The sequence below is a fragment of the Chiloscyllium punctatum genome, chromosome X (assembly GCF_047496795.1).
Source record: "Chiloscyllium punctatum isolate Juve2018m chromosome X, sChiPun1.3, whole genome shotgun sequence".
Lineage (NCBI taxonomy): Eukaryota > Metazoa > Chordata > Chondrichthyes > Orectolobiformes > Hemiscylliidae > Chiloscyllium > Chiloscyllium punctatum.
Window position 1 is genome coordinate 25,020,313 of NC_092791.1, and position 23,899 is coordinate 25,044,211.

Consider the following 23,899-nt stretch of genomic DNA (forward strand, 5'->3'; position numbering starts at 1 on the left):
CAAGGATCAGTGCTGGGTCCACTGCTTTTTCTAATTTATGTACATGATTTGGATGTCAAGATAGAAGTATGGCTAGTAAGCTTGGAGATGACACCAAAATTGGAGGTGTAGTGGACAGCAAAGAAAGTTACGTCAGAGAACAATGGGACCTTCATTAGATGGGCCATTGGGCCGTGGAGTGACAGGTGGAGTTTAATTTAGATAAATGTGAGATGCATTTTGGAAAGGCAAATCAGGGCAGAAAGTATACACTTAAATGGTAAGGCCCTAGGGAGTGTTACTGAACAAGAGACCTTGGGGTACAGGTTCATAGTTCCTTGAAAGTGGTGTCACAGGTAGATAGAGTAGTGAAGGCAACATTTGGTATACTTCCCTTTATTCATCAGGATATTGAGTTTAGGAGTTGGAACTTCACTTGTGGCTGTACAGAACATTGGTTAGGCCACGTTTGGAGTATATTATGCGAATCTAGTCTCCCTCCTGAAGGATGTTGTGAAACTTGAAAGGGTTCAGAAAAGATTTACAAGGATGTTGACAGGAGTGGAGAGCTTGAGCTACAGGGAGAGATTGAATAGGCTAGGGCTGTTTTCCCTGGAGTGTCAGAAGCTGAGGGGGTGACCTTATAGAGATTTATAAAATCATGACAGGCATGGATAGGGGAAATAGACAAGGTATTTTTCCCAGGATAGGAGAGTCCAAAACCTAGAGGACATTGGTGTAAGGTGACACAAAGATTTAAAAGGACCTGAAGGGCAACATTTTCACACAGAGGATGATGTGTGTCAAGAATAAGTTGCCAGAGGAAGTGGTAGAGGCGGTTACAATTACAACATTTAAAAGGCATCTGGATGGGTACATGAATAGGAAGGGTTTAGAGGTCATATGGGCCAAATGCTGGCAAATGAGACAAGATTAATTTAGGATATCTGGTTGCATGGACAAGTTGGACCGAAGGGTCGGTTTCTGTGCTGCACAACTCAATCCAAACAGCTTGTACCCACATTGACAACAGTCAAGTCTTAGGAATTTCCAAATCTAAGCAGGAACATATTTGGACCTCAGTCAGTCAAAATCTTTCAACCTACCAGCAGAGCATACTGGTAAGGTCCTTGCTGCATGTCAATGTAGAATCCTCCAAGCCATTAGGTGGGTAGTTTGCAAAGATATTGAGAGCAAAGCATAGCCTCCCACGACAGGTCAATTCTCCAATTCCCATTAATAAACCAAACTGGCTGGGTGATCACTCATAATAGTCTGGAACACTCTAGACCCGCATGTCACAGGTAATAAATTATGAAGTCTACCGAAGTGGATCAACTGGATTCTAATCTTCCTTTTGCAGTTAGCTAACTTGAAGGCAATTCAACTCGAGCAATACCATTTATCATGATACCCCTTTCAATGTTTGCTCCGTGCACTAGCACACTGCAAACTGAAAGCCTTCATGTATGTCATACATAAATAAGACATCCTTTGAAGTGTGCATGATTGCACAAAACAATGGAAAAGAGAACTCGCACTTATCTATATAGTGACTACAAAGGTCTACAATTACAAATGCTATTTTGCAGAGATAATAATTTGAGGGATGGCAATAGCCTCAGTTTTATTACTAGCCTAATAATTCAGAGGCCCAGGTTCTGGAGGATTTAGGAATTTGAAATTTTAAAATCCTGAAATTAAACGTCTAGTGATGACCATGAAACCATTGTTGATTGATGGAAAAACTCATCTGGCTCATTAATGTCTTTTAAGTGGTCACCCTTGCCTGGCCCCCACGTGACTCCAGGCTAACAGAAATGTGGGTGACTCGTAACTGCCTGCTGAAGTTACCAAGCAAAGCACACAGTTGCAGAGCCCACAACAGAGTTTAAAAAGAATGAAACTGGACAGTCATGACAACGCAGTAGACATGGAGGCACAGTGGTATCGAGTTAGGAGGGAGGTGCTCTGAGTCCTAAACATGGATCCTGGGCCCCATGAAGTCTCATGGTATCAGGTCAAACATAGGCATGGAGATCTCCTGGTAATTACCACACAGCACACAAGCCAAGGGAAAAGTTCTTCAATGGTTGGAGTTATAACTGGCACACAAGAAGATGGCCATAGTTCTTGTAGATCAGTCACCTCAGCTCCAGGGCATTGCTGGAGTTCCTCAGGATAGTGTCTGAGGCTCAACCTTCTTCAACTGCTTCAATGACCTTCCTTCCTTCTTAAGGTCAGGACTGGGGATGCTAGCTCATGACTGTACAATCTTCAGAACCATACAGGTCTCCTCAGGTACTGAAACAGTCCTGCAAATGAAGCAAAACTTGGACAATATCCAGGTATGGGTTGGTAAGTGGCGTCATGACTGCTGGAGCCTGCCCACCATCTGAAAGGCACAAGTCAGTAGAGTGATGGAATTCTCCCCACTTGTTGAGACAAGTGCAGTTCCAACACGCAAGCATCCAGTTAATTTGCGCCACATTCAACAAGGTTCACTCTCTCCACCACCGACACTCAACAGAAACATTGTACCTAAAGATGAACTGCAAAAATTCAAAACAGCTCCTTAGACAGCACCTTCCAAACCCACACAACAACAAAAAAAAAACGAACTGCGGATACCAAAAATCAGAAACAAATTCTGAAGGGTCATTGGACCTGAAAAATTAACTGATTTCTCTGCACAAATGCTGCCAGATCTGCTAAGTTTTTTCCAGTAATTTCTGATTTTGTTTTCCTTTCAAAACCATGACCATTAAGTGTCACAACAGGGCAGCAAATACATGGGAAAACCACCCCCTGCAAGTTACCATCCAAAATGCTCACCATCCTGATTTGGAAATATATCACCATTTCTTCAGTGCTGCTGGGTCAAAATCCTGGAACTCCCTCCCTAAGAGCACTGTGGGTGTACTGACACCAAATGATTTGCAGTGGCTCAAGAAAGTTGCTCATTACCACTGTCTCAAGGGTAATAAATGCTGGCCCAGACAGAATCAACCACATCCCACGAGTGAACAAAATAAAGATTTTAAAGCCTGTTGTAGGTATTGGTACAGGCATACACTCACAATGACTTCAGAGGGGACAAGAATGTCTGCATGTGGGAGAGAATACACATGATCAACAGAGAGAGATTGGATTGATCACTGTTCAGATTTCAGAGATATAAAAAACAGGGAGCATGACTTCAGCTCTGTGCTCATATCCCTGCCTCTGAGTAGGGTGCAAGATTCACACACAACTCTAACCAGTTCCAGTTCCTGAATTCCGAGTATGCATGCAGCAGGATAGTCTCGGCTAGTAGGTGCAGGGAGTCCACAGTCATTAGTTGCAGGAACCCATAACACCCATTATACAGGACTAACCACTCTATCAACTAACATAAAAATTGTTAGAGTCATGGGAGCAACATTACAGCTGATTGGACAACTTTTACAATCAACATGTAAATACTTTCCTTCTATGAAAACAAACTAAACATCATACCTTTTCTTTCTTCTGAATGCTCCACTTGAAAGGGAAAAGCACTAGTTTAACTCGTTTTGTGTTTTATCTCTCAGTATAAATCTTCATGAAAAGCGATACAAAAATCTGGATGCAACTGATTAATGGAATGTACATTGCTATTTTGTCAAACCTACACCTGAACAAAGGATAACTCAAAACTTTTGTTGACAGGATATCATGCAAACACCAAAGATTTCCTGGAAAATGTTGCATTAGTACAGTATCAGAGATCCTGGAGTCCACATGTTGCAAGAGATCACATGCAGCATCACCTAGCCACAATATCTTGACATTTTTCACATGAAGACAGTGTATGCTTTCCTTTGAATATAACAAACAGGCAACGTTCCTACAGTTAGTCGAGGATGAGGAATGGAAAGAATTATGGTGACTGAACAAAATGAACTATGACTGAACTGTGATGGGTCCAGAATACAAGGAAACAAGAATCGAACCAGTTGACCATCAGCAGTTAGCCTTAGTTAAATCGAGAAGGACACAGATTTATTTACAATGTTAAATGTTGCATTGCATATTATCTAATAATTACAGTTTCCCTTTTTTATTTCGACAGCGTGATGGTAATTGTAACAACGCAGCCATTTGTTCATGGCAACTTTCTCAAATTCTTATTGAATTACATAATTTTCATCACTAAAAACAAATGAAGCTTGACTAAACAGTAGTGCAAAGCAGAAATTCAGTTTGAATAAATTAAATATCAGAAATTGCAATGGTGGAAAGATAAAATGAACTTTAATAATGAACACAAGACCACCACCCTAATGGAACACAATTGAAAATAATGGGAAAAAACAAAGTGACTTGCACTTATGTAGTGCATAATCACTTCTCTCAAAAGTCTCAAAGCACTTCACACATTATGAATTACTTTGAAGCACAGTGACAGTAAATGCAACAGTCATTTTGCGCATACCAAGATTCCATAAACAACAAGATCTATGACTTGGTATATCTTGTTTTTTTTTGGTGCTGCGTGCAGCAGGAACAATGGCCAAGATACATAGAAAACCTATTACTACCCACATGAACTACACAAAGCAGCATCCAGACAATTATATTACTAATTTAGTGCACCAGCCAATTCCAGACAACCAAAAAGAAATTATTTGCAAGCTTGCTCATTACCTACTGTACCTGTATCTGGGAAGAAAGCATTGGCTAATTGTTGCTGCTGTTGCATCACAACTTGCTGCGTCTGCTGCATGATGCCCAACTGCGAAACAGCCAACTGCTGAGTTGACAGCAATTGTGGTGAGGTCATATGCTGATTCTGTTGCGTAGCCACCAACTGCTGTGGTGGGTGCTGTCCTGTTGCCACATGCTGCTGCTGCTGCGACATGACGACATGTGGTGAGGTTCCAAGCCGCTGCTGTGACGCTGTCAACTGTTGCTGCTGGGAAGATGGAAGAGATCTTGGAATCCCCAAGTGATGATGCTGTATCACTCCCAGGATATGTTGTTGTGGTAGGTTTAAATTTTGTGATGGCCCCTCAAGGTGCTGAGATTGCTGTGTTGTTGAAAGGTGTTGAGAAAGTCCTGAATGACTCTGTTGATGTGAAACCTCAAGTTGTTGCAGAACTTGGAGAGCCTTTGGTGTTGAGTGTTGCTGCTGTTGTTGCGGTGGTATACACTGTGATCCTCCCAATTGTTGCTGCTGCAATTCCATTTTCTCTTGCTCAAGTAAGTCATGGAGGAGTAGTGGAAGCTCACTTGCTTCCAGGGAACTCTCTACCTTAACAAGGTCATCCACAGATCGACGTTTTGGTTCCATACTGGACACATGATGGCACATCTCGTCTAGTCCAAGCTTATCCATTGTTGGTCTAGACTGGGCAGCTAGTGGTATCTTTGACACTATCTGAGCCGAAGATGTACAAGGTTTACTTTCTAAATCCAAGTTAGAATGACCATTGCTGGAAATGTGTGTAGTCCCATGACCACTTGAAGCAACTGTACCACTTTGAGCAGTAGTTTGTGTTCCACTGGTAGTACATTCAGTGCTATGACATTGCGCTACACTTACGTTAACACTAAGGCCAGTTCCAATACTGAGTAGCACTGATGCTGCCCCTTTCTCACCATTTCCCTTTGATTGACTTTCTGATTTTATCAAAACTGTCTGTGTATCAGATGTATTTGCTACAAATTGGCAGGTTGAATTTTTGGAGATATTCTCCTCAACCTTCAGTACTAGATCAAGAGTAGGTTTGGGAGGATCGTCACTAGATGGGGCCCTATTAACTGGATCACTGCACTGATTGCTACTGCTTGTCTCTGAAGTGACATTATTCACTGATCCACACATAACCCTATCGGATGTAGACAGTGTATCTGCAACAACATCGGATTTAGGCAATGTTTTTTCACGCTCATCTCCCTTTGCCGTTTTTTCCAAATCAGATTTGTTAACTTTATTGAGTGTACCTTTAATTGCAGGGTTTACAGTATCTTGATGAGCTAGAATATCCTGACCTTCCTCTGCCTTTTCATTTGCAGATTCTACTAAACGTAACTGCTCTGTAAAAATGTCCTTTTTGTCACCTGTGTCTAGCTCAGGGTCAGTATAGGCCAGTAGATCAAACTCTTCACACTTCAAGAGATCATCGAGATGGGGGTCATTGGTTTCTAGGTTATCAAGGTTACCAAGCTCATCATCTGTCTTACTGTCTGGGTCAAGACTCAGATTGGCAAGGTCATCTTCTTCATCTAGCTCTTTAGGCGAGTCAAGTTCTTCATCTAAGGCTTTTTCTACTGAATCATCACAAGGGATTTTCCGAGGATCTAAATCTGCATGCTCTGTAACTACACTGGACATCGATGGGACAGAGTTAAGTGGAAAGGATACAGAGCTGTCTTTCAAACTGTCTGAGCAGCAACTAGGAGAGGATGATGTCGATGAAGTAGTTTGAAACACCTGTTGTGATTGAACTTGTGCAGTAGATTCTAAAGGCTCTTTTGTTTGGATATGCTGTTGGGCATTTGATACTTCCACTGATTGAGGAGATGGCGGCAACTGAGCAGAGATATTCTGCTGGGGTAAGAGTGCAATCCCAACTGGTGACTGCGACAAAGGTGCACCTGGACCCCTTGACATGACCTTGCATCCTTGCATTTGGTGAACATACTGATTGATTTCTTGATTTGGTAGTGGAAGACGCTGTCTTGGCTGGGGAGTACGCGGTGTCAATTGGGCAGCAATGGGTAAGCGTTGGGAATTGTGTCTCAGTTCTATGTACTGAGGGCTCACAGGAATTGGTGAAGCCACAATTTGTTGCTGTGCATTTTGAAAAGTGATCTGAGTGGCAAGTCGAGGGTTAAGTCCAGTTGTGTTGTTCATTTGCATGGTCATTGCAGGCCTGCTAACATGCAAAGCCTCAGGTTGCTGGAAACGAGTCTGTCCAGGAAGTCTTTGTGCTAACTGCTGCTGCCACTGTTGTTGTTGAGCAGCTGGTAAGCTTCTTGGGTGAAATCCTTGCGGGTTACCAACTCCTGATTGTCTAGAAAAAAATATGCAACTGTGGATATAAATAATGGAAAGCAGCAATCTTTAGTCAGAGTTCCCTTTAAAATGGGAATACTTTTAAGACATTATTAATGAACAGATCCTAGCAATAACATCTCACTCAACTTGTTTAAAAGAATTAGTGACTAACAACTTCAGGGAACATGAAAAAAAACTCATCCAACCTCAACATCTTTAGAAAGTGCAAGTGTCCTTAGCAATACAGAAAGTTTATTGCAGTCACCAGTTGGGATTGCACTCTTACCCCATATTTCCTTCCTGCAAATCTTCAGTTCCATTTTACCTTGACTGGATTCCTTATTGGCACATTGAGATTATTCCAATTTCCCTATGATTTAATATTAAGGATATAATTCCCTGCAATCTAATATTATCATTCCAAAGACCTTCACTCTGATCTCCAAATGATTGAAAAAAAATCCAACAATGCAAATTATCAACAGAACAAGGCATTTAGACTATATCCCATCCTCACGAAAAGATCATCAACCTGAAATATGAACCCAACTCTGAACTGTGGACATTTCACTGTTGGGCATTTCCAGTATTTGCATGCTTTCACTTTGCCTGCCTTATTTTCCTCCATCTCTCAAGTCGACAGATTGTGCTTGATCAGATTTTCCACCTGAAGAACTCGACTGACATTCAGCACCCATCCTCCTTTGTTACAGAGTTTGTAAAGTCATACAGCAAGGAAACAGCCCAACTCATCCATGCTGACCAGGTTTCCTAAACTAAACTAATCTCATTTGGCTCATATCCCTCTCAACCTTTTCCATCCATGCACCTGTCCAAATGTCTTTTAAATGTTGTAATTGTACCAGCCTTTCTCACTTCCTCCGGCAGCTCATTGCTGTGAGAAAAACATCCCCCTCAGGTCCCTTTTCAATCTTACTCCTCTCCCCCCAAAACTTGTGCCCTCTACTTTTGGATTACCCCACCCTGAAGAAAAAAACCCTGGCTACTCACCTTATCTACACCCATGATTTGATATACCTCTATAAAAGGTCACACCTCAGCCTCTTATGTTCCAGGGAAAAAGGTCCCAGCTTATCCAGTCTCTCCTTTATAACTCAAACCTTCTAGTCAGTGTAATATCCTCGTAAATTCTTTTTGCATGCTTTCCAGTTTGATAACATCCTTCCTATAGCAGGGTGACGAGAACTGTATGCAGTACTCCAAATGTGGCCTTATCAATGTCGTGCACAGCCGTAACAATGTCCCAACTCCAATACACAATGCCCTAACCGATGAAGGTGAGCGTGTCAAATGTCTTCTTTGTCACCCTGTCTACTTGTGACACCACTTTCAAAGAGCTATATAACTGCACCCCTAGGTCTCTCTGTTTGACAACACTCCCCAAGACCCTATCATTAACTCTGCAAGTCCTGCCCTGGTTTCTTATCAAGATGCAACACCTCACATTTATCGGAAGTAAAATCCAGCTGCCATTCCTCAGCCCATTGGCCGAGTTGATCAAGGACCCGTTGTACTGTTAGATAACTTTCTTCACTATACTAATTTTGATGTCATCTGCAAACTTATTAATCATGCCTCTAATATTCTCATCAAAATCAATTATATAAATGACAAACAACAGCGGATCCAATACTGTTCCTTGCAGCACACTGCTTGTCACAGGCCTCCAATCTGAAAAATAACCCTCTACTACTATCCTCTCCATCTCTCCTACCATCAAGTCAATTTTGTATCCAACTGGAGAGCTCTCCCTCGATTCCCATGTGATCTAACCTTACTAACTAGTCTACCATGTGGAACCTTGTTGAAGGTCTTCCTAAAGTCGTTGTAGATAACGTCTATCACTCTGCCTTCACCTATCTTCTTGGTTACCTATTCAAAGATCAGTCAAATTTGTGGAACATGATTCCCACTTTTGCTTCATCATAATCTACACCCATGATTTGATGAACATTCAGCATTCACCAGCAATCACCAGTTGGGATTGCACTCTTACCCCCCCGCCCCCCCCTACCATCCAAGGAGCCCTGCTTTGGTTCCTTTACCCTTGTCGGAATGAACTAGCTTGCATTTGAAGCATCTGTTCCTTAAAGATTACCCATTGACAGGAAAAAATTATGAAGCAATCTCCAGCTCCATTTTACCCTAACCGGCTTTCTTTTCATCACATTGAAATAACCCTTTTCTAACTTAGAACTATTTGAATTGTTTCTTGCTCTTTTTCATTCCAAATTGAAAAGTCAAAATCTCAACCAAATGCAACCCCACAGACCTTTAATCCATTTCATTTCCCAGCACTAGGTCCAGCAATGCCTTCTTTCTAAGCTGAAGAACCCGAGGCACTACGGAGGTAGTGCCTCCCTCCCGCCCTCCTCCTCTAACCTAATAATAAGATCCGTTGTGGTAAGGAGGTAAGTGCCGAATTTTGCTTGTTGTATTCTTTAGACCCAGTTTTTTTTAAATAAAGGTTAGCTTTAGAGGGATGGCAGTGAAGGCAGTGCAATGTTCCTCCTGCAACATGTATGAGGTGAGGGATGCCATGGACATCCCTGCTGATTACACTTGCAGGAAGTGCACCCATCTCCAGCTCCTCCAAGACCGTGTTAGGGAACTGGAGCTGGAGTTGGATGAACTTCGGATCATTCGGGAGGCAGAGGGGGTCATAGATCGGAGCTATAGGGAAGTAGTAACTCCAAAGATGGCAGATAGATGGGTGACAGTGAGGGGGACTGGGAGGAAGCAGCCAGTGCAGGGACCCCCTGTGGTCGTTCCCCTCAAGAACAAGTATACCGTTTTGGATACTTGTGGGGGGGACGACTTACCAGGGGTAAGTAACGGGGCTCAGGCCTCTGGCACGGAGCCTGTCCCCGCTACTCAGAAGGGAAGGGTGGAGAAGAGCAGAGCAATAATAATTGGGGACTCGATAGTTCGGGGCACAGATAGGCGGTTTTGTGGGAACGAGAGAGACTCACGTTTGGTATGTTGCCTCCCAGGTGCAAGGGTACGTGATGTCTCTGATCGTGTTTTCCGGGTCCTTAAGGGGGAGGGGGAGCAGCCTGAAGTCGTGGTCCATATTGGCACCAATGACATAGGTAGGAAGAGGGGTGAGGATGTTAGACAGGCTTTTAGGGAGCTAGGTTGGAAGCTCAGAGTTAGAACGAACAGAGTTGTTGTCTCTGGTTTGTTACCCGTGCCACGTGATAGAGAGTCGAGGAATAGGGAGAGAGAAGAGTTAAATGCGTGGCTACAGGGATGGTGCAGGAGGGAGGGATTTCGGTATTTGGATAACTGGGGTTCTTTCTGGGGAAGGTGGGACCTCTATAGACAGGATGGTCTGCACCTGAACCTGAGGGGCACCAGTATCCTTGGGGGGAGGTTTGCTAGTGCTCTTGGGGGGGGTTTAAACTAACTCTGCAGGGGCATGGGAACCCAGACTGTAACTTTAGGGTGCAGGACCTGGAGTGTAGGGAGGGTAGGAATATGGTATCAATCTTAAAGGATCGTGCCTGTAAACAGAAGAGTGGCTTGAAGTGTGTATACTTTAATGCCAGAAGTATACGAAATAAGGTAGGTGAACTCGCAGCGTGGGTTGGTACCTGGGACTTCGATGTTGTGGCTATTACGGAGACATGGCTAGATCAGGGACAGGATTGGCTGTTGCAGGTTCCAGGGTTTAAATGTTTTAGTAGGGTCAGAGGTGGGGGTAAAAGAGGGGGGGGTGTGGCTTTGCTTGTCAAAGATAGTATTACAGCGGTGGAAAGGAAGATGGATGAAGATTTGCCATCTGAGGTAGTTTGGGTTGAGGTTAGGAATAGGAGAGGTGAGGTCACCCTGTTAGGAGTCTTTTACAGGCCTCCTAATAGTCCTAGAATCGTTGAAGAAAGGATTGCGAAGATGATTCAGGAGAAGAGTGACAGTAATAGGGTGATTGTTATGGGAGACTTTAACTTTCCTGATATTGATTGGGAAAGCTATAGCTCAAGTTCGTTAGATGGGTCAGTGTTTGTGCAATGTGTGCAGGAGAGTTTCCTGACACAATATGTAGATAAGCCAACAAGAGGTGAGGCCATACTGGATTTGGTTCTGGGTAACGAACCAGGCCAGGTATTAGAACTAGAGGTAGGTGAGCACTTTGGGGACAGTGACCACAATTTGGTGATTTTTACTCTCGTGATGGAGAGGGATAAGTGTGTACTACAGGGCAAGAGTTATAGCTGGGGGCAGGGAAATTATGATGCGTTGAGGCATGACTTAGGATGTGTGGATTGGAAAAGTAGATTCCAAGGCAAGAGCGTAATTGATATGTGGAACTTGTTCAAGGAGCAACTATTGAGTGTCCTTGATAAGTACGTACCTATCAGGCAGGGAGGAAAGGGTCGTGTGAAGGAGCCGTGGTTTAATAAGGAGTTGGAATCCCTTGTTAAATGGAAGAGGGCGGCCTTTGTAAAGATGAGGCGTGAAGGTTCAATAGGGGCGATTGAGAGTTATAAGGTAGCCCGGAAGGACCTGAAGTGAGAGCTAAGAGCAGCAAGGAGGGGACATGAAAGGTCCTTAGTTGGTAGGATTAGGGAAAACCCTAAGGCTTTCTATAGGTATGTTAGGAATAAAAGAATGACTAGGGAAGGAATAGGTCCAATCAAGGATAGTAATGGGAAGTTGCGTGTGGAGGCTGAAGAGATTGGGGAGGCGCTGAATGAATACTTTTCGTCAGTATTCACTCAGGAACAGGACATTGTTGTCGATATGAATACTGAGGCACGAATAAGTAGAATGGATGGCTTTGAGATATGTAGAGAAGAGGTGTTGGAAATTCTGGCAAGGGTGAAAATAGATAAGTCCCCTGGGCCTGATTGCATTTATCCTAGGATTCTCTGGGAAGCAAGGGAGGAGATTGCAGAGCCATTGGCCTTGATTTTTGTGACCTCTTTGTCTACAGGAGTAGTGCCAGAGGACTGGAGGCTAGCAAACGTGGTTCCCTTGTTCAAGAAGGGGAGTAGGGATAATCCTAGTAACTATAGGCCAGTGAGTCTCACTTCTGTTGTGGGCAAAGTCTTAGAGAGAATTATAAGGGATAGGATTTATGCACATCTGGATAAGAATGATGTGATCAAGGATAGTCAGCATGGTTTTGTGAAGGGCAGGTCGTGCCTCACAAACCTTATTGAATTCTTTGAGAAGGTGACGAAGGAGGTAGATGAGGGGAAAGCGGTAGATGTAGTATATATGGATTTTAGTAAGGCGTTTGATAAGGTCCCCCATGGTAGGCTACTGCAGAAAATACAGAGATATGGCATTGAGGGTGAGTTGGAGGTTTGGATTAGGAATTGGCTCTCTGGAAGAAGACAGAGGGTAGTAGTTGATGGCAAAGATTCATCTTGGAGTGCCGTCACTAGTGGTGTTCCGCAAGGATCTGTTTTGGGACCATTGCTGTTTGTCATTTTTATAAATGACCTGGAGGAAGGGTTAGAAGGTTGGGTGAGCAAGTTTGCGGATGATACGAAAGTCGGAGGAGTTGTAGACAGTGAGGAAGGATATGGCAGGTTACAGCGGGATATAGAGAAGCTGCAGAGCTGGGCAGAAAGGTGGCAAATGGAGTTCAATGTAGCTAAGTGTGAAGTGATTCACTTTGGTAAGAGTAATAAAAAGATGGATTACTGGGCTAATGGTAGACTACTTGGTAGTGTGGAAGAGCAGAGGGATCTTGGTGTCCATGTACACAGATCTCTGAAAGTTGCCACCCAGGTAAATAGTGCAGTGAAGAAGGCATATGGCGTACTGGCTTTTATTGGTAGAGGAATTGAGTTCCGGAGTCCTGAGGTCATGCTGCAGTTGTATAAGACTCTGGTGCGGCCGCTTCTGGAATATTGTGTGCAGTTTTGGTCGCCATACTATAGGAAGGATGTGGAGGCACTGGAACGGGTGCAGAGGAGGTTTACCAGGATGTTGCCTGGTATGGTAGGAAGATCCTATGAGGAAAGGCTGAGGCACTTGGGGTTGTTTTCTTTGGAGAAAAGAAGGTTTAGGGGTGATTTGATAGAGGTGTACAAGATGATTAGGGGGTTAGATAGGGTTGACAGTGAGAACCTTTTTCCGCGTATGGAGTCAGCTATTACAAGGGGGCATAGCTTTAAATTAAGGGGGGGTAGATATAGGACTGATGTTAGGGGTAGGTTCTTCACTCAGCGAGTCGTAAGATCATGGAATGCCCTGCCAGTAGCAGTAGTGGACTCTCCCTCTTTATGGGTATTTAAGCGGGCATTGGATAGGTATATGGAGGATAGTGGGTTAGTGTAGGTTAGGTGGGCTTTGATCGGCGCAACATCGAGGGCCGAAGGGCCTGTACTGCGCTGTATTGTTCTATGTTCTATGTTCTATGGGCCAATAACATGGCGACAAAGAGTTTTTAAACTTTAAGCTAGCTCCTTATGCTTTAACAGACTGCTCTACCAAGTTAACTAGCACATACGACTATTTAAATACAAATAGATATTAGTTAGATTGCAAGTACCTGGAAGTGTTTACTTCACCAGTAGGGGTACTGCTTGGCTGTGGAGGCCTACACAGATTCTCATCCTGAGGAAACAATCGCTGTTTATCTATGACCACCGGATTTATTAGTCTTCCATTTCCTGAGCCAGGGATTAGCCCTCTCAGGCCAGACCGATCCTACAATAAGCAAAAATCAAGATTTATATTTCTTTAAAAAATCAACTTGTGTACTACAAAAGTAAATTAAAGCAGTTTAAGTTGCCAGATCCTTTACAGTAAAAAGCTCTTACAGCTATCCAGAAATGTTAGATTATGACCTCGCTTATATTTTCCCTCAACTATCACTACCAAAATAGAATAACGAGCAAGTTGCCTCATTGTTACTTGGAGGACCATAAGATCCACATAATGACTGTCTCAATTGTTCCTGAGTACTTCAGGAGCGATGAACTTTGAAGTCCTGCGAGTTTGCTCTTTTGAAACATGATGTTTCGGAGTTGTGATACGATGGTTGATAAATCCAAGATCAACTGCAAATGCTGTGCTGTCTCAATAACTGCAATATGACAGAATATCAAACTTCAAACTCCACCTTAGTACATCTGAGATCTGGAAATGATTTGACTAACTATAGCCAAGTGGTCAGGTTTAGGACAGAGGTGGCTTCAGAAGGATCTGCAATGAATATTCACATATGTGGAAGATTTTACCTTCTAAAATGAAGCAGCGGAATACACATTGGAGGGGAATGGGAGAAACATTAGTTTTTTCAAGCTCCTACACATGAAAAACCTAAGCATAACTGTTCAACTAAGTACAATTCATGTTACCAATTAATTCTCAAAGTGAAATCACAGCCCAGATATTAATTGATGAAAAGGAGACAGTACAGGAAGTTGTTTAAAATACCAGACAACCAATATCAGTAGGTACCTGGGAGAGGGGGTATGGAGGTGGTGCTCTTGTCTGTAGCTCATGGGGCTGGCTTGAACTTTCTTGCGACCAACTAGTTGTAGTAGTGCCTCCCCCACATGCAGCAGCCTGTTCTTTCTCCTGTCGCAAGTTATTCCGTTGTATTTGCTGACGGATCAAAAGCTGACGCAATCTCTGCCGCTGAAAAGACAAAGATGCTTAAAGGAATTGCATTTCAACAAAAGTTGTCATTTTTTCCATTAAATAGAGACCTAAACTGCAGCAATTATAGCAATTGTTTATAGTCCAGAGATGATGGAAGTTAAATTCTAAGCTGTCCAGTAATACTATCTTTCAAAGCAACTGGCAAGTTTAGTCAATGCTTAAAAAACAGATCACTTGGATCACCTCAACCCACAACAGGCTGCACAAAGGTATATTAAGAACTCCCCAAACAAGGATCCAGCATCAGTTAACTGAAAAGATATTCAAATGGGGGGAGGAAAAAACTTTTCTTTTATATACCGGATTTTGAGATCTCAGGATATCCCCCACGGCCATTCAGAAATAAATCTTTTGAAGTCTAGTCGCTACTATAAGGTAGGAAACTTGGCAGTTAATTCATGCAGAGCAAGGTCTCACCAATTTAAAAAAAAGGTCTAATCATGACAGATGATCTGCTTTAGTGAAAGGAACATAGGAAATAGGTGCAGAAATAGGCTACTCAGTCCTCCAATGAGATCATGGCTGATCATCTTCCTCAATGCCTTTGCCCCATACTATTCCCATTTCCTTCTACATCTTCAATATCCAGAAATAAACAGAAGTATGTTTGAATATACTCAATTACTGAACCTCCACAGCACACTGTAGTAAAGAATTCTAAAGTAGAAAACTTCAGATTTTTCCATATATTCCATCTGCCAAATTTTTGTCCACTCAGTAAGCCTGTTTAAATCTTCTTGGAGGCCTTGTTGCATTCTCAACTCAAGTTCCACCTAGTTTTGTGGCACCAGCGAACTTGCAAATCCTATGTTTGGCCCTCACATTCAAACAATTGACATAATTGCTGGGGGACAAAGCAGCAGAGATTGAGGGGTAACTGCTGATTAAAATACTGGGGAAATGTGTCTGTTCTTCAAAATAGTGCCACAAGATCTTTTATATCCAGACAGGGAAACCAGGGCCTTGGTTTAAAATTCATAATCAACATATAACTCAGGTAGTGCAACAATTTTGTCTGGGGTATAACGTGAACATACAACCTTCTGAAATGAAACAGGACAGAATCACAGCCATTTAGCCACAACTGACACGAATAACGTTTCATTATCTTCTTGCTTCCCAGTGACCCGTGATTGCAACAGTTAACTATAACCAAGTGTGATAATTCTAACTTAAAATAACAGTTGGCAAGTATATGTAATCAGTTTCATGGAATACTACAGATTCTAACCTGTCTCTGTTTCTCCAGCTCTGTCTGACTGAGATTGCCAGCTTGTGCTCCCCTGTTAAATGGAAGCTCATGCAAATCTCTGCTGGGAGATGCCGGGGGATGCACCGGTGTGGAACTCTCACTGCTTCTCTCTGATGGAGATGAATCAGTCACTGAACGGCTGCTTGAAGTTTGGTACGAACAATCTTGCTGCAAAGGTAGTGTATCCTGCTTGATCAAGGATGGCCGTAAAGGCATATTGGTGAAAGTTTCATCTCTTGTGATAGATGCTGAATCTGGAAGTCCTGACTGATTACTGGCATTGAGCTGAGGACAATGAGCATCATTTGTATTGAGCTGGCTGCCCATCAGGTGACTTTGTGGAAAATTATTTGCTCGTGGCATCTGAGATATTGACTGCTGAGAATGGGTTTCTTTCACCAGATCGCCTGGTGAAGTAGTGAATGGAAATGGACTTTGTGGCTGAGCACTGGTAAACGTCTTGGAACATGCATCAAAAGAGTGAGGTCTTGGCGATTGAGGCTGCATTACATAAGCTGTTTTTAAGCTGTCAGTGTGCTGAGAAAACATTGCTGAATGCGGAATTGTACCAGGTGGTTGCCCGTGAGGCACCGGTGAGGATTTAAATCCTGTGTCAACCATTTGGGGTCTCTGTGGCTTGTGAAGCTGAGCATAAGGATCTCTTGAAGGTGGCCTAGAATAAGGATCTGGTGATTGGAATCTAGAAGCAATGGGAGACTGAGAAAATGTCTCATTGGAATGTGGCCTGGGTGTCAATGGTGAACTGCACTGAGACTGTGGACTCATGGGGACCCTGGAAAGAGAATCAGAAGTGAGAGATTTAGGAGGTAGCGGAGAGCAGCTTTCACTAGAAGATGGCCGTGGTGTCAAAGGAGGTTGATGATATGGATCAGAAAATGGTGTAGAAGGAGACTGCCTGTACAAATCTGTCTGAGTTTGTGGTGAGACACCCTGAGACTGAGGGTGTAGTTCCTGAGAACGCGGAGTAGGTACTATGGGCGTTTGGTCCATATACGATGATCTGGGAGTTAAAGGTGCTTTGAAGATATCTCTGTCCCTCCCATCAGAGAGTGACCGTACATTCATACTTGGATCCAACATTGCAGCTCTGTAAAGTGCCAAGGAATTTGCACTCAAATCTTGCCTCATGACTCCTGTATACTGTTCATTTCTGGTGTGTTGTGCTCCAACTTCTGAATCTGAGAGTCGCCTTAACTGTTCCCCAGTTGATGATGGTAATGTTAAAGTTTCAGTTGGTTTCGCGTAACAATCTGTTGCCTGCGATGAACGAAACCCTGGACTTCCTAAAGGCTGATCAACTGTGTGGCTATCATGCGACTCACTGAGCACTCTAGATCGAAGGTAAGAGTCAGGAGTTAAAGGGAGCTGATGGTGTGACGTGCCTGCTGTTGTAGAATGCAGCTCCGAAGGACCAACAATCTGTGGTCGACCTGGAACAACAGGACGAGGTACACCCGATTGGTGATGGGAGCTGTTCCATGCTGGTGCTTGACTTGGATTACTGGAAGACTGAACGTTTGGTTCCTGAGGGTATGGTGTGAGTGAATGCCCAAAAGGATCCTGGGCTACAATTCCAGTTGGAGACTGCATGTGCAGTTTTGGAAACAAATCACTGTTGGAGTCTGTAGACGATGGGCTTGCTGACTGCAATTTCACAAATTCATTGGCCGAGGTAGTAAATGATTTGTTACCGTATAAAGAAGAATTCTGGCGTAAACCTTCAATCCTTAGTTCTGCTGGCGAACTGGAATTCCCCCCAACTAACGTTGCAGAAGTGAGACTGCTCACTGCAGTATTCTGAGTCAAGGTTTGCAGATGACGGGGTGGTTTACGATCCTGTTTTACATCAGGTCTCTCAATTTTGGGCTGCCTGTTACCTTGCATATCAACTTGCTGTGAAAACAAAAAGAAAAATTCCTTATATGTTGGGTTAATTTATTCAGAGAGGTGCAGGAGAAGGGAGAGGACGGATCAGGACAAGTCAACTTGACTCTTGAATGCAAATGAAGATGTCACAGTGAATAATGAGAAAGATGCAAGAGTATATAAACACAAGCTAAAAGTATGTAATTTCACTATAATTGCGAAAATCAATAGGTAATCACAGTTACATGATGTTGACAGTTGGAAAAAGAACTAATGAATTGTTGTCCTCTAAATGGCAAAAACAGAGCAAACATACACAGAAGCAATCTTTTGAACCCTGATGAAAAAGTTTAAAAATGAAGGATGAATTCACCTTTCAACAAAGGTCACCCTTGAGCACAAAGGACTGTCAAGGTGCTTCAAAGTAATTCAGAGAGTGTGAAGCACTTCAAACAAGTTTCAACTTAAGGCAATAATATAAATACATATATTAATACTGTATAAGGGACAATATACATACTGCCTTTAATAACACTTGAAAATCACAAGACACAATTTCAAACACCCTCTAATTAAACTAATCAATTAATTTAGGCACGCTCCAGGTAAAGACCCAAGCTAAATTACCTTCTGTGCTTTGTTGATGCGCTGAGCTGCCCTGTTGTCTTTGGCCTTTTGCTGAAAAGCAAGAAAGAAGTTAGATATAAAACAGCATGTTGAAGATCAAAACAATTTGTCATCCAAAGAAATCTGTATGGAACAGGTGACCTGCAGATGATTTCAGCCACAGGGTCCTCTGAGCTGATCTGTGGAATGAACAAGCCATTATCAATTCATCTCAAAGACAAAATGGATCCATAACACAATTTCGAAGCTAGCACAAGTCATGATGCATAACATCCAAAAATTGCAGACACCATATCAAGCCTCCTTCAGCTTTCACCAATGGTGCGCAGCAACTAATCTTTTCAACCATATCTTTTGCAAGAGCTGTGAATTTTATACAATGTTATTAGAGCGTTGTTTTAATAGAGTGGTTTATATTTCTGAGCAAACACATCAATGCATCAGTAAGAATGGCATCTGCTCAAGGAAGAAAGTAGCGAAGTGATTTAAAAAAAAAACGTACATTATCAGAAGTTAGAAACAAGACATGCAGCAGGTATAGAATATAGAACATAGAACATAAAACAGTACAGCACAGTACAGGTCCTTCGGCCCTCAATGTTGTGCCAGCCTTTTAGCCTACTCTAAGATCAGACTAACCTACATACCCTACATTTTACTATCATCCATATGCCTATCCAAGAGTCGCTTAAATATCCCTAATGTCTCCGACTCTGCGACCACCGCTGGCAGTGCATTCCATGCACCCACCACTCAGGGTAAAGAACCTACCTCTGACATCTCCCCTAAACCTTCTTCCAATAACCTTAAAATTGTGTCCCCTCGTGACAGACATTTCCGCCCTGGGAAAATGTCTCTGGCTATCCACTATTTATGTCTCTCAACATCTTGGACAACTCCATCAAGTCACCTCTCATTCTTCTTCACTCCAATGAGAAAAGCCCGAGCTCCCTCAACTTTACTTCACAAGATGTGCCCTCCAGTCCAGGCAGCATCCTGGTACATCTCCTCTGCACCCCCTCTAAAGCTTCCACATCTTTCCTATATTGAGGCGACCAGAACTGAACACAATATTCCAAGTGTTGTCTAACCAGGGCTCTACGGAGCTGCAGCATAACCTTGTGGGTTTTAAACTCAATCCCCCTGCTAACGGAAGCCAATACACCATACGCCTTCTTAACAACCCTATCAACTTGGATGGCAACTTTGAGGGATCTATGGAGATGGACCCCAAGATCCCTCTGTTCCTTCACAGTGCCAAGAATCTTGCCTTTAACCCCGTATTCTGCATTCAATTTCGACCTTCCAAACTGAATCACTTCACACTTTTCCAGGTTAAACTCCATCTGCCACTTCTCAGCCCAGCTCTGCATCCTGTCAATGTCCTGTTGCAACCTACAACAGCCTTCCACGTTATCGACAATTCCACCAACTTTCATGTCATGGGCAAACATACAAATCCACCCTCCCACTTACTCATCCAAGTCATTTATAAATCAAATCACAGAGAGCAGAGGTCCCAAAACGATCCCTGCGAAACACCACAGGTCACTGAGCTCCAGGCAGAATACTTTCCATCGACCATCACCCTCTGTCTTCTATGGGCCAATTCTGCAAACAGACAGCCAGATTTCCCTTTATCCCATGCCTCCTTACTTTCTGAACGAACCTACCATGTGGAACCTTATCAAACACCTTGCTAAAATCCATGTATACCACGTCCACTGCTCTACCTTCAACAATGCACTTTGTCATTCTCAAAGAATTCAATAAGGCATGACCTATGCCTCACAAAGCCATGCTGACAATCTCTAATGAAACAATGGTTTTCCAAGTAATCAGAAATACTGTCTCTCCAATACTTTGCCGACCACAGACGTAAGCATGATTGGTCTGTAATTCCCAGCATTATCCTTCATCCCTTTCTTGAACAAGGGAATAACATTTGCCATCCTCCAATCATCTGGAACTACTCCAGATGGTGGCATCATGGTCACATTACTGAACTTATACAGAGTCTTCAAATCACCTTACTCCCTTCCCCATCTTTGTAACTTCCTCCAGGTATACAACCTCTCTAGAATATAGGATTTCATCAATTCTACTCTTGCACACGCTCACGTTCCTTTGCCCATAAAATAGACAAGCATTCAGTTGCCAAGATTGCAATTCTGTCCCTAAATTCTCCATTGCCTTGCCTCCTTAAACTGTTTTTGGGTAATTTGTTTTAACTGTCCCCATCTTTGGAAGGTTGTCAACCTCTGTACTTGGTGAAGGTCTTAGTTTGATCCTTCTGCACCCCACTTCAAATGAATTTTGAGGCACATGACATTGGACTCTTCTGTCGCCTTCGGCTGCCAGCCCATTTCTTTGGGTAAAACTCATTTTATGCCCCTTCAACAACCTCCAACATACACACTTCACTTAACCAACTGTCGAAATGCCAGATTTCTCTGCACTCCCTTTACTACTGAACCTATCTACTTCTGACTGACTGCATTCTGTGCTCTCAGATCCAACAGCTTGGTAATCAAGCCTGCTGACAAGGATGGTGCTGTTGTTGCCTGGCATCCTGACCTCTACATTGCTGAGGCTGAGCAGCAGCTCTCTGACACCGCCTCCTCTCCCTCCCTGGACCAGGACTTTACCATTGAGGATCAAGCTACTGCATCCACAACAATCACTACTCCCATTTCATCAGGGGATCTCTCCCACTCATCCTCCTACCACTTTCACCATGCTCACAGTCCCCCAACCCCACATAGCCCACTTCTACCTCCTTCCCAAAACCCACAAACAGGTCTGCCTAGGCAGACCTTCTGTTTCTGCCTGTTCCTGCCCCACAGAATGTATCCTTTTCTACCTTGATTATTTTCTCCCCTTGTCTAGTCACTTCCCACTTACACCCATGATGCTTCACATTAGTTTCAGAATTTCCAATTTACCGGCTCCAGCAGCCTTCTCTTCACCACGGATGTGCAATCCCTTTACATGTCCATCCCCCCTTAAGATGGTGTCAGAACTCTCTGCTTCTTCATGGACAAAAGGCCTGAACTATCCTCATCTCGGACCACACTATGCCTGGACAAGCTCAACCTCACTTTGAACAACTCCTTTAACTCCAGTCACATCCTTCAGATCAAGGTGTGGCAATGGACATTTCTTGTTCCAGTCCTACGCTGGCTCTCACCCACAACTATTTCTCTGGTACACCAATGACATCATTCGTGCTGCTTCCCTCTCTCGTCTGGAATTGGATATATTATTCAATTGCGCTTCCAATTTCCAACCTGCTCTCACCTTCATCTGGCCCATCTGACTCCTCCCTTCCCTTACTTGACATGTTTCCATTTATGGGGATAATGGCCACTGATATCCACTACAAACCCACTGACTTCTACAGTTACTTAGACTATACATCCTCTCACCCCGCTTCCTGAAAAGCCTATTTCATTCTCCCAGGTTCTCAGTCTCATCTGTTCCAATGATACCAACTTCTCCAAGGGGGCCTCTAAAATTACCACCTTTCTTCCACAACTGAGGATTCCCCACCACCATAGTCAACTGTGCCCTCAGCCATGTCCCATCTATCTTGGGCACTTTGGCCGTCAAACCCTCTCTTCCTTCCCACAGCACCAATAGAGTCCCCCTGCCCTCATGTGCTAGCCCATCAGCATCCACCATGCAAACGTTAACTCTGCTTTCTCTCCAGATGTTGCCAGGCCCACAGTTTCTCTAATTATGTCTAAACATGTGCCGATTAAGTGGAGTGGCCATGCTAAATTGTCCATAGTGTGCAGGTTACGTGGATTAGCCATAAGAAATGCAAGGTTACAGGGGTGGGTGGGGTGCTCTTTGGAGGATTAGCGTGCACTCAAAAGGCTGAATGGCCTGCTTCCACTGCGTAGGGATTCTATTCGATTTGTTTTTGTTTCTTTCCAACACCTACAGTTCTTTGGTTTATTTGTTTAATGTCAGCCTTCTCTGTCTGATTAAGTTTCTGTGAAATGCCTTGGGATATTTAACTACTGCCACGAATGGAGTAAAAACCAAATTTGTTAATACATATCTATGTTTACTGAATGCCTGTTTTCAAAACCATCAACAACTAACAAACATGGCTGCTACATGTGACTGAACCTGGCAATAACCTTCCAGAACTCTCCCCGAAGTCAGTGTCATCCAAATAATCAAGATGCAGCTACCTCCTGATGAGACTGGAATGGTCACTATTGTATTTCTGTAGCATATTAAAACAATTGCCTCCAAGAGCATCTCTTGAATCACAAATCACATCCATCTTACAAGATGTGTTAATGGCTTTCCACTTAGTTGGTTGTCAGTGATCAACTCCTGGGGTTATCTGCAATGTAAGCATTTGTCTCAAGGGTAAGTGCTGTTCCTCCTGCAAGAGTCTCGGTCACATCAGTCCCACTGTATTGAGCCCAACTGCCTTCTTTAGTTTAAGACTTTGAAATGGAAGACAGTTTAAGGATCAGCATTGTTCTGTACACCATGTACAGAATATCAACATTGCTAACTCTGGCTACAAGAGAAAAGCATCTTGCCTGTAGAAAGCATCCAACAACCTGAATTTGCACTGTATTAGTAAATTTTCTTTCATCAAAGTAGCTAAGTAGAAGTTACATTCTGGCAAACGCTAAGGAGGACTTTGCAAGAGATTTTTAAAAAGAAGAGACTGCCGACAACTTCTCAAACGCTGACCAGCTAATCAACCAACCCCACAAACAAATTCCGGACTACTAATACCAATTTTGGATTCCCTCTGTTAAAACAAGGACATTGTTAAGCCCCGATTTCTCTTGTTTTTTTTGTATTTTAGTTATTATTAATTGAACAATCTCATTTATGTTTTCTGATTTTATACTCTGTATAGGTTGCTTTCTGTGCTTGTGTTTCAAAGCATCCAAGCCCATGTGAAATAAATCCTATATCAGCTTTTTCCCAACTTGGTGGCATGTCATGTTCCTTGCAAAGTTATTGCCCACAACAGAGTGAATGGTGGAAACACGCTCAAAAAAGGGGAAGAAATTGAGACACAATCTGACAATACGGTAAAAACAATGACTGCAGATGCTGAAAATCAAATACTGGATTAGTGGTGCTGGAAGAGCACAGCAGTTCAGGCAGCATCCAACGAGCAGCGAAATCGATGTTTCGGGCAAAAGCCCTTCATCAGGAATAAAGGCAGTGAGCCTGAAGCGTGGAGAGATAAGCTAGAGGAGGGTGGGGGTGGGGAGAGTGTAGCATAGAGGACAATGGGTGAGTGGGGGAGGAGATGAAGGTGATAGGTCAAGGAGGAGAGGGTGGTGTGGATAGGTGGAAAAGAAGATAGGCGGGTCGGACAAGTCAAGGAGACAGTAACTGAGCTGGAAGTTTGAAACTAGGATGAGGTGGGGGAAGGGGAAATGAGGAAGCTGTTGAAGTCCACATTGATGCCCTGGGGTTGAAGTGTTCCGAGG

General features: G+C 43.2%; 1 protein-coding gene across 19 annotated transcripts in view; it reads right to left on the reverse strand.

The window, feature by feature from the left end:
* The window catches only part of kmt2d (lysine (K)-specific methyltransferase 2D), a 247,467-nt gene that overhangs the window by 69,837 nt on the left and 153,731 nt on the right, over positions 1 to 23,899 (reverse strand). For 11 of the 19 annotated variants that reach the window (XM_072566973.1, XM_072566969.1, XM_072566976.1 and 8 more), the window contains 5 exons: positions 18,417 to 18,467; positions 15,882 to 17,816; positions 14,447 to 14,626; positions 13,533 to 13,690; positions 4,648 to 7,037 (listed from right to left, as the gene is read on the reverse strand). In XM_072566973.1, coding sequence (XP_072423074.1) covers positions 4,648 to 7,037; positions 13,533 to 13,690; positions 14,447 to 14,626; positions 15,882 to 17,816; positions 18,417 to 18,467 — 4,714 coding nt within the window. The remainder of the gene's footprint in view (positions 1 to 4,647; positions 7,038 to 13,532; positions 13,691 to 14,446; positions 14,627 to 15,881; positions 17,817 to 18,416; positions 18,468 to 23,899) is intronic. The other 8 variants (XM_072566979.1, XM_072566978.1, XM_072566967.1 and 5 more) reach the window with 3 other exon arrangements.